General features: G+C 33.2%; 1 protein-coding gene across 2 annotated transcripts in view; it reads right to left on the bottom strand.

The window, feature by feature from the left end:
* The window catches only part of FER (FER tyrosine kinase), a 413,835-nt gene that overhangs the window by 328,501 nt on the left and 73,212 nt on the right, over positions 1-12,122 (bottom strand). For both annotated transcript variants that reach the window (XM_077757162.1, XM_077757161.1), the window contains one exon: positions 10,557-10,656. In XM_077757162.1, coding sequence (XP_077613288.1) covers positions 10,557-10,656 — 100 coding nt within the window. The remainder of the gene's footprint in view (positions 1-10,556; positions 10,657-12,122) is intronic.

Genomic DNA, 12,122 nt, shown 5'->3' with positions numbered 1-12,122 from the left:
AAAATAAATAAATAAATAAATAAATAAATAAATAAATTCACATCCTCAGCATAGTGGGCAGAGAATGTCCAAATTTTAAACTGTCTATGAGTGGAGGGATGCCTGGGTGGCTCAGTCCAATAAGCGTCTGACTCTTGATTTTAGCTCAAGTAATGATCTCATGGTTACTGAAATCAAGCCCGGTATCACCTGTCAGTGCAGAACCTGCTTGGGATTCTGTCTGTCTCAATAAATAAATAAATAAATAAATAAATAAATAAATAAATAAATAAATAAATAAATAAATAAATAAATAAATAAAATTTTTTAAAAAATTGTCTCTGGGTGGAAAAATAAACACCAAATCACTGCAAAAGATCTCTCACCCTCCCACCTCAAGCTTTCATGGATAATTTAGGCTGTTCTTAAAACAAGAAAAATGAACGAAAGAGAAAAGGTAGCAATGTGCTTAAGACTGGTCTAAAATCACTATCAGAAAAAGCAAGTTCATTCTATATGTGAAAATACTGGAAAAGCATAATGGTAGTTTACAGAACTGACTGCTCAAAAGGGAACTAAAAGTGCACGTGAAAGGCATGAGAAATGGTCTTAGAAAGGTAACACTTCAGAGGGAGAAATGGTTAAAATGAAAGAACTTGAAAAACTATGAAGGAACAAAAAGGCAAGAGAGGAAAAAAAAATCCCGTAGGAAAAAATGAAAAGAAAAACAGATAAATAAAAGGACACATCAATCTTTGTCAAGAGCACGAAGGATACAAGATTTTACTCTACTTGCAAGTTAACAAATCAGTCTGCCTCAACTTCACGGAGGTGGGCAGAAGACGTAAGTCCTGGGACAGAAACAAAGGGCAGTTTATTTTTCAAAGTAACATCAGTAAACAGAGGATCATCATTTATTGGTGGGGGGTAACACATTAAATAAAGTCAAATGGCAACCAACAAACTAGTAAAAAATACATGTACCAGGAATAACAGATGAAGGGATATTCACTGTAACATACTTAAAAATTCTTAAAATTTGGGGCACCTGGATGGCTCAGTCGGTTAGGTGTCCGACTCTTGATTTCTGCTCAAAATAATTATAGAAGATAATAATTCTCTAAGTTTATAGTTTTATATGGTACTGACTTTTGGAACCATTAATGTTTAACCATTAATGAGACAGATAAACAAAAAAACAAGAATAAGAGAGGACAAAACAATGTAACATGAGATAAAATAGAAACAAATGAACCAAACTGTATTTCCAGTAAATAACTCATTCACACTGAAAGAAGTGGGGAAGAAAAGAATTAGTCTAAGTAACTTAAGCAAACAATATTTGATTACAACGAAAGGCTAAAGACTAAAAGAGCTCTCAAGAAACAATGAATTGTTGTTTCTTTAAGAGGTAGGAGTTAGCAATTCTGAAATGATTTTCTGTTATTTTAGGATTGAGCAAGTAAGTAAATTGGGAATAACAGAAGCCAGATTCCCCACTGTCAGAAAAAGCAGTTGCAAATACATAAACAGGAAAACACAGAATGAACACATGACACTGGACTAGAATTGGAAGTATCACTACAAACTCTTTAGTTTCAATACAGATAGATCAACAGATATAGAAATAGGCACTGATACACTTGTGTGCGTTTCTTATTTCTTATCTCTGTGCACTGAGAGGACTTAGAACAAAGATATCCCCATAGCAATGATCACACCCGCTACCCAAATAATGGGTTCTAAATACTAAATGGCAAACTACTAAAAGAAACTATGGTTCCTTAGAGAAATGGAACAGGATCTAGAGCATGAAAAGTATAAGATGAGCCAGAAAATAAGTGCTCCATGAATGACAAGAACACATCAAAAGGACAGAGGAGCCACTCTGAGTTTCTCTCTCTCACATACAGAGAAAGAAATGATAAAGCAAATGTGGTAAAATATTGATATTTGGGGGAGTATGAGTGAAGGTATTCTTTGTATCCTTCTTTCAATAGATCTGTAAATTGGAAATAATGTCAAAATGAAAGTTAAAAATTGAAAGTTGTAAAAATCTGATCAAAAGTCAAAAGTATCTGAATATTCATTCAATCTAAAAACAGTGGAGTTATTTAGTCTAGTGATTAAACATCTCAATGAGCTGTTCTTTAAATACCAAAACATTTACTTCCTAAGATAGAAAGGAAAACTAGGTTTTGATATGTATGTCTCAAAGTAGGTATGTTTCCACTATGAATATTATTAATACATAAATACAGCCAGAATGAAAACAAAACACAAACATCATTCTGCTTTATAAGACTCGTCAAGTGTGTGGAATAACAACATTTCCAGCAAATTAAGGGCTTTCATCCTTTAAATCTTTATCCACATACCATGGTGTTTCAGGCTCTGTGAAGGACAGGCAGTCTCTTCCTAACAGATGCTTAGCAAAAAGTTAAAACAAAGGCTCACAAAACAGCCATCATGTTAGGATATACAGAGGAGGAAGTGTAGAGATCAATATTTAGCATAAAAAACCAACCAATAACTGACCTCAAACTCTAAATGATGTACTATAATACACAAGGTTATCAAATAAGTTGATGAATACCTTTAAGTAAGAGGCTTAAAACCTACAGGAAGAAACAAAGTATTGGTCGCCTCTCAAGAAAATAAATAGGTAACAGGTAGAAGAAAAACTTTTCACTATATACTTAACTGGCCTATAACTTGTGATTTTGAATTTGGAATCACGTACATAAGTGTGAAGAGGGAGTCCGTGAACTCCCTTAAGAGAAGAAATCTCAAGAAAACTTCAACAAGCTTTAACCATATATCTACCTACTTATCTGTACAAAGCTGCATGTCTGGCCTTCTCTTAGACTACTACTATGGAAACATGGCCCTTGCTCCTACCTAAAACCAATCCATTCACTTGGGTACTGAATTCATCACCTCTTAACTACTCAAGGACACTGCCATAGCCATTCTTCCTCCATTCGGCTACCTCATAAGCTCTTCCTTTTCTCCCAGAGCATTTTCAACAGCAAACAAGCTGTAATTGCTCCTAATCCTTAAAAAAAAGAAAAGAAAAGAAAAGGAACCATCCTCCCTGGACTACTTTTAGTAACCTCCTTCTCTCTCCTTTACTGCAAAACTCCTGAAAAGATTTGTCTACACCAGTGATCTCCAGTTTCTTTTTTCTCATTCTTTTTTAAACCCATCCCATTTAAGCTTTTCCCTCTACTGCAATTCTGAAACTGCTCTTTTCAAAGTCTCCAATAACCTACACTTTACAAAACCCAAATCTTGGTCCTCATCTTATTACTTAACCTAGTTGATCTCTTGTTCTTCCTCAAAATCCTTTCCTTCCCCATTTGGCTTCCAGAATAACACGTTCTTTTAGTTTTCCTTTTATCTTCGTGTGCTTTATCTTTTTCTTTTCTTCCTCATTTCCCTGACTTCTTAATGTTGGGCTCAGTCTGAGGAACCTTCTCTTTTCTGTCTTAATGAACACCCTTAGTAATATTATCAAACAGCATGGCTTAAATACTAACTAACATTCAAGTTTATACTTTTACTCCAGACCTCTCCCAGGAATTCTCCAGAGCTAGAAATTCAAGTACAAACTTGACATATCTACTTGGATAAAAAGAATCTAAAAACCAAACTCCTGATCTTCAACTCCAAATCTGCTACTCATATATTTTTCTTTACCTCAGTTACCCATCTTTCCAATTGTTCAGACCAAAAATCTTGAAATCATCCTTGACTTCTTTCTTTCACACACTATCTCCAATTCATCAGCAAATCCTTTAGGCTCTATATTCAATATATACATACATGGATTCCATATTTCTGAATTCACTTACTGCCTAAAATTATTTGTAATCCTCAAATCAATATACAAAATGCTTTCCAGATCAATAACAGATATACACATATGCAGAACAGCACAAGAGTCATTTGATATACATGTTCCCAAGAGAAGTCAAACAAGGCTGTCTGCCTTTTTGTTTCGGTTCTCATACTATAAGCTGTCCATTCTGCAATCTATTTAGTTCCATATTTATTGCATTTTTGTGCTTTTACTTGATGATTTTTCTGTTTAATATGGTCAAAATTAATACTAAAGTGCTGTCTAGTATTCTTATGATTAAGAAGGCTACAGTGTGCTTTATAGAGAAAATACGTATGACTGATAGCTTTGCTTAGTCATGAGATGTAACACTGTTGGTTTTGAGTTCAATGTTAATGAATCAACAACATACATTAAAGAAGGTGTCTTTGAACAGACACATACATAAAACAAGATGATGTATTAATCAGTCACCAAAAATGTTGTGACCTTGCTTACAGGAGCTTAACCCCTAATGTTATGTCCACAGGGGGCAATGATTCAGTACTCAGCTAATACTAATTTAGTGTTCAGACTGATTTCATAGAACATAACTACTGTAAATACCAAGAATCCACTGTATATTGACCAGAAATTAACCACTTCTCACCACCTCTGTTACTACCACCCCAGGTCCAGTTCAGCATCTGCCCTTGCCTGGATTTCTTCAATAGCCTGGAAGTAATCTCCTCACTTCCATCCTCCCTCCACCCCTCGGAGGAGTCTCAACAAGGCTCCCAAATTATCCCATTAAAATATTGCTCAGTCCCTGTAATTCTGCTGCTCAAAAGCCACCATCGCTTCCCATTTTACTTAGAGTAAAAGCCAAAGTGCTTTAAAATAATGATCAAAAGCCTATACAATCTGTGCCTCCCTCGCCAATCACCATCACTCTTTCTCTCTGATTTCCCCTCCTTCCTTTATCAGTCCCCCAGCTGTAGCCACACAGACATTTGTACTACTCCTCAAATATTCCAGACATGATCCCCTCCCAATGAATTTGCTTTGGCTATTCCCTCTACCTGGAGTACTCTCTGCCCCAGACAACCATACATGTCACTTCCTCATTTCCTTCATTTTTCATTTAAATGTCTCTTTCTCCATGAGGCCTGACTGATCATTCTCTCAACATCCTATCCACCTTCTGTGCTCCATTTTTCTCCATGGTACTTATCACCATCTAACATACTATGTTTCACTTATTTATGGTGTTAATTAGCTATCTTCCTCTCCAAAATGTAAGCCTGATAGAGGCAGGAATTTTTATACGGTTTGTTATCTACAGTATCCCTAGTGCAAATAACAGTGCCTGGCACATGAAAAGAAAATGCAAAAATTGATATACTTCTTATTCTTAAAAAATAAATTTAAGCTTAAATAAAATTTTTAAAAAGTTAAAAGTTATAGAAAGATTACAATTTTACCTTCTGCATCTGTTTATATCATCTTTCTAGTAATCAAATCCAAAACTAATATTGTTAAGGAGCTCACCTACAAAATATAGAGGAAAATCAGCAAAAGATTATAATTTCTCTTAATCTCTTTGTATATGAAAGTTAGCTTTGTTTCTTTAATAAAACTAAGAAAATAGGGACAAACCAAATTATTGTGCCTTACTTTTGTTTCCATTTTAGGAAGTTACTTGCAGACTATAAATGAATCATGTAGCATATTCCACCCCACATAATATTTCAGCATCTAATGAATATTGTAACCGTCACTCCAATTTCTGCAACTTTAACCCAATGCAAATTAGATTAACAATGAAGAGTGTCATTACTCTTTATGACCTTGTAAAGTTCTATCATATTAAACTCCATGCAATGAAAAGCATTCATGCCATAAATTAGCTGCTGATATATCATCTATTAATAAGTAGGTCCAAAGAAAGAAACGAAAAGAAAATCTCTCACTCTCAAGCCACATCAACAGAAATGATGAGCAACAAACATAGCTTGAACTTTCAGCTTTCGTCTTTAGCAAGTCCCATATCCAAAATGCATTTCTTCCTTATGTTGAACTGAGAGGTAAATCTGAGTTTCAGAATACTTGTCTAGGGGACTTCCACATATCATGCATACATGATGGTGATTTTTAAAAACTCCAAGATTTAGAGATTATTGAATAAGGAGGCCATTCTTGTTGGACTAAAAATGAGAAAATCAACTAAAAGAGCCTTTTAAAAGTTTTACTCATTTTTTTAAAATTTGGATTTATTTAAACATAAATTTAACCATCTGTCTCAAATCTGGACTCATTTCAAACTGTTTTTCATAATTAAAGTACTCTAAAGAGACAATTCAATGGATCTAATCAATTTTAATTGGCTATAAAATACCACAGAACTATTCATAATGCATGAAGAGGCAATTTAAGAAAATCTACTTCCCAATTACAGAAAAATTTACTTTTGAATGAGACTTGTAGCGAACTCCCCACAGTTCTAGCAGTAGGTATCTTCTTATTCTGTCTGCATAGGTTAAGTGAGGGCCTGTACATAATCAGAGAATTTACAAATCTCTTAGCACTGTTTTGTTTCCCATAAAGAAAGAAAATTTGAGAGTTTGTTTCCCTACTCTTGTTATAAAAGTGGGTAGACAGAGCTCCTTTTAAACTTCTCTAGACTGACTATTATGAGCATGTGTAATGTGGAGGAGCTCATCCTGTTTCTTTTTCCTGAAATATGATGTGTGATAAAGCAGAAGCATTCACACTTGTACTCATATAAGAGAAACCCCTGCAAATGTTACTGCGGTATTTTGAGTCTTGGTAAATATAAAACACCAGCATGATTGTAGTCACACAGAATCAATTAAATAGGCTATATCAGAATACGTAACTATGAGAGTTATTTTGAACAGCTTTTCTGATACTTCAGTATATCTTCAAGCAAACTATAAAACTTCAAAGCAAACTGTATTTAAATTCACTTAATACCATATGGTTCAACTCTTAAAAAAATATAATTTAACTCTGGAAAAAATGCTACATGGCATATGAACAAGGGGATTCCATGTAGCCTTATATGTCAAGATTATGTATATTTTTAAAAACATAAACGAGTGGAAAATTATAGTGAGTTTTTAAAAATCTGAGAATGAAGGACACCTAGGTGGCTCAGTCGGTTAAGCATCCAGCTTCACTCAGGTCATGATCTCACGGTTTGTGGGTTCGAGCCCCGCATCAGGCTCTGTGCTGACAGCTAGCTCGGAGCCTGGAGCCTACTTCTGATTCTGTGTCTCCTTCTCTCTCTGCCCTTCTTATGCTTGCACTCTGTCTCACCCAGTCTCTCAAAAATAAATAAATATAAAAAAATCATTTTTTAAATCTGAGAATGAATAAACTCATACAACTCTCAGAACAAATGAAGAAGGATGATGAAGCCCACTAAGACTCTAAACTTAGGTTAATGTGTTAAGCAGATACCTGGAAGATTTAAGAAAAGACCCATATCACAATTATTCAGGCATAATCTGCGACACCTGAGATGGAAATTACATTACATGGGATTAAAGAGAAATAGACCTTATAGAAAATAAGATGAGTACACTTGCAAACAGAGTCATAGAAACTAACCAAAATGAAACAGAAACAGAAAATAAGACAAGCGGGCAAAAAATGAAGAGTATCAGTAGGCTGTGAGACAACTCTGAGCAGCCTAAGATATATGCAGCAAGAGTCTCTAGCAGAGAACAGACAGGGGGACACTGAAAATACATGTGAGGAAATAACGGCTGAAAGTTTTCCAAATTTGATGAAAATTATAAATTCTCAGATAAAAGAGGCTCAAAAAAAAAAAAACTATAGCAATGTATATCATGACCAAATTTCTTAAAACCAATGATAAAAAGAGTAGCTAAAAGCTACCAAAGGAAAATAAAATGTGCAGAGCAACAAGGATAAAGATTAGATTTCTCTGACATAACACTAGCACAACATCTTTAAAGACCTAAAGAGGGAAAAAAATGACAAAATAAAACTCTATAACCAACAAAGATATATTTCAAATACAAAGGTGAAATAAAACCTTTTTCAAGCATGCAAAACTGAAAGAATTTATTGCTTACAGACATACATTACAAGAAACATTAAAATAAGTAATTTAGGCAAAAGTAAAATGATGCCAGATGGAATACAAAATGCTAGAAAAGATAACTACATAGATAAATACATGAAATGTTCTGTTGTAATTTTAAAAATAACTATTTAAACAAACAGAAACATTAACAGGTAGCATGGAGCTTACAACATGTGCAAAAGTAGAATATATTACAACAATAACACACAGACCGGAAGATGACACTATTGTAAGGGTTCCATGTTAAAAGCAAAGGATTATAATATCACTTGAAGATATACTATCGTAAATTAAAGATAACCTAACAGAACAAAAAGTTATAGGTAATAAGACAACAAAGAGAAAAAAAGGAATCAAGAAAATGTTTCAATTCATCCAAAAGAAGGCAGATAAAATGAAAAGGAAAATAAAGAATAAATGGGAAAATAGAAAACAAAGAGCAAAATGAAATATTTAAATATGATATTATCAAAGTCACATTACATATACTTGAATGATCCCAGTTAAAAGGTAGAAATTAACAAGCTAAAAAAGGAAGACCTGACTATATGCTGCTTACAAGAAATGTAATTCAAAAATAAAAGCAGAAACAGATTGAAGGTATTCATTCTCACTGCCTAGCTGTCCCTAGAACCCACTTCAGAACTGCCCTGGCCTGGCCTATACAATGGCCTAAAGTTCTAACACAAAGTCTGCAAATGTTGGAAGATATGCCATCATACTATCCTTACAAAGAGTAAATAACTTCACAAAAGAACCGTATTTATTTCTATATCAAACATTAAAAAGTTTAATAAGAGAAACAAAGTATTCAAAAATATAATTTTATACTTCTTCACATAAATGAGAATATAAAGACAGTGCTGATTCTAAAAAGAGAAATTCACATGTGTCATGTATCAAACACAATTATATAAGAAGTTATTTTAGAAATATATATTCCATATATTATAAGTTGACTTGACAGCAGTAATCAAATTCTTGAAAATAGGAAAATATTATCACTAATAACTTTAGAAGGAGAAATGTAAGTAAGTTCACATATTTTAATTTCAGGAGATTCAGTCAAATAATAAATTTCTTGGGACTAATTAAAACTACAGTCTTCAGGGAGAGCCTGGGTGGCTCAATCGGTTAAGCATCTGTCTTAGGCTCAGATCTTGCGGTTAGTGGGTCCAAGCCCCACATCAGGCTGTGCTGACAGCTCAGAGCCTGAAGCCTGTCTCAGATTCTGTGTCTCCCTCTCTCTCTGCCCCTCCCCCCACTCAAAAATAAATAAACATTTAAAAAAATTTTTTAACTTAAAAAAAGAAAAAAACCTGCAGTCTTCAGGGGAGCCTGGGTGGTTCAGTTGGTTGAGCAACCCACTCTTGACTCTGGCTCAGGTCAGGATCTCAAGGTTCATGAGTTCTAGTCCCACATCAGGCTCTGTGCTAACAGTGCAGAGCCTACTTGAGATTATACTCTCTCTGCCCTTCCCCTGCTCCCTCTCTCTGTCTCTCAAAATAAATAAAGAAACTTTACTAAAAAACAAAAACAAAAAAATCTTCAGATTTTCTAGCTGCCTTTCTACTATTAATACAATACTAAGTTGCATTTTATCTAGATTAACAGTAATAAAAAAAATAAAGAACAATTACTACCTGTAAAAAATCTTTCATAGTGTCAGTACTATGTACAAGAACTATTTAAAATGTTATTATGACATTAGAAGTAGATTTCATTTTTTAAAGCAAAATCAACGACATCATTACAAAGGAAAGAAGTAAGAAAGGGAAGGAGGGAGAACTGCGTGTTAAGCAGTGTCTGTTTCAGTGTACTGTGATTAACAACATAAACATGGGGTTTTCATTGTGCAAGATATATTCAAATGGAAGAGCTGTTTATTTCATTTACCTCCACAAAATAAGACTGTAATACACAAGGAAAAGACCAAAAGAAATACATTAGTAAAAAGAAAAAGAAGATAGAGTTACTAATAATGCTTATATTTAGACAGGAAGATTTTTTTTTTAAAAAACCTCCAACTTTTATCATTAAAAAAATCAAAATATGAAGACTGTTTACTCACATTTAAAGACTAATAACCATAATCCTTGTTTCAAACATAAATAATATGTTTCTCTTCCTATTTGCTTCCAAAGCTTCTTATGAAAATGTTAGGACAATATAGGCACATAAAATTAAGCTACAAAGGCAAAATAATGGTATAAAATGATCTGGCTATTTTACTGGCTTTTAAATGCCACAAGCAAAAAGGCTAAAAAAGGTATCTAAACAAATACAACCTTATTTTTCTTTCTTATACTCAGTAATTATATAAGTAAATCTGATGCTAGAGAGAAATTTTTAAGTATTCCCTGCATTCTATTTATAAGTACTACATAATTCAACTTCGTATGAGCTACTCAAAAACACTTTACATCATTTCAAAAAAATAAATAAAAAAGTAAAAAGACTTATAAACAGTTTGACAATTAGTCTATTTTGACATATTTTTATATTTTTTAAATGTGAATTGGTCTAAGTGTAATTATTCTGCTATGTACAAAGACAATCTTCAAATGATAAGAATAAAAATCACTAAAATAAACATTTTTCATAATTTTGCCATACCTTTAGCTAAAGCTTCTTTATATTTCTCTCTGGCAGAATTCATTTCTTTTATTAACTGTCTATAGCTGGACTTTAATTTCTCTAATTCTGTCTTTGTGACCTGTCAAAACAAAAAATGAAGAACAAATTTTAAATGCTTAAATTTGTATCTGTCAAGAACTTAAGTCCCAAAGCATTAACTGATATACATTTTTTCATTGCTTATAGATCAGGGTTGCTCCTTAATATACATTATAGACAATATATTAAAGACTGGTTTAAAAATCAATGATAAATTCAACACCATATGAAAAAAGAAAAACATCTCTTAATAGAAAAGCAAATCAAGAAATAGTGCTGTCATCATCTAAAATTTAAAGACCAGTAGATTAATACTCTATGCATAAAATATTTTTTCTAAAAAATATTTATTTTAATTTTACAGAGTAACTCTGAGTTGTTTTATTTTACCAGTTCTAACATGAGTTTTATTTGGTTTTGGGTTTTGGGTTTTTCAGATATTATAACACCACCTTAAAGAACACATATCTAACAATCACTGTTGGCTACATAATAATCATGACAGTCGTCATTACATACATACATGAATTCGGTTATTATATCTATAGAAAGACTACACAAATGCAGGTCCTTGATTCTGTAGTCAGAACACATTTAAATACCCTTTAAGGGACAAAATAAGAGTCCGAGATGGTATCTGAAAAACTTCTAATATACCTTTGAGAAGACTAAGATATCAGTAGCATCGAAAACTTACAAAAAGGGCATAAGCAACTTGATAGAATATCCCTGAGTCCACTTTTAACAATCTCTGCATCGTAATTGTTCTTGATGGCACAGAGGGTAACATTATACAAAATAAACCAAAAATTCAACAGGTATGATAAAGACATAAATGAATGTGAATCATTTTTTTTAAAAACTCAATAATTAACTTTTTTAATGGACTTTATATATTTTTAGAGCAGATTTAGTTTCTATTCAAAACTGAATAGAAAATAGATTTCCCATACACCTTCTATACACTCTGATACACAGCCATCCCCCACTAGAGGGAGTACATTTGTTACAGTAGATGAACCTACAATGACACATCATTATCACCCAACATCCATTAGTTTCATTCCTAGTGTACATGCTATGGATGTGAACAAATAAAGCAACATATATCCACCATTATTGTATCATACAAAGTAGTTTCAGTCTCCTAAAATCCTCTGTGCTCCACCTATTTATCATATAATAGAAACATGCAGTATGTACCCTTTTCAGATTGTTTTCTTTCATTTAGTAATACGTAAGTTTCCTCCATATCTCTTTGTGGCTTAATAGCTCCTTTCTTTGAGCATTAAATAATATTCCATAGTCAATATTCTTTTGACTATTCTGGGTCTTTTGCCTCTCCATATAAACTTTAGAATCAGTTTCTCAATATCCCCCCCCACCCCCCAAAAAAAAACCCTTGTGGATTGGGATTGTGTTAAATCTAAAGAGCAAGCTGGGAACAACTGACATCTTGACAATATTGAGCCTTCTCATCCACAAATATGGAATATCTCTCCAATT

Source organism: Crocuta crocuta, unplaced genomic scaffold (genome assembly GCF_008692635.1).
Source record: "Crocuta crocuta isolate KB4526 unplaced genomic scaffold, BGI_CrCroc_1.0 scaffold131, whole genome shotgun sequence".
In the NCBI taxonomy this organism is placed as follows: Eukaryota; Metazoa; Chordata; class Mammalia; order Carnivora; family Hyaenidae; genus Crocuta; species Crocuta crocuta.
This window is presented reverse-complemented; position numbering and strand designations above follow the sequence as displayed.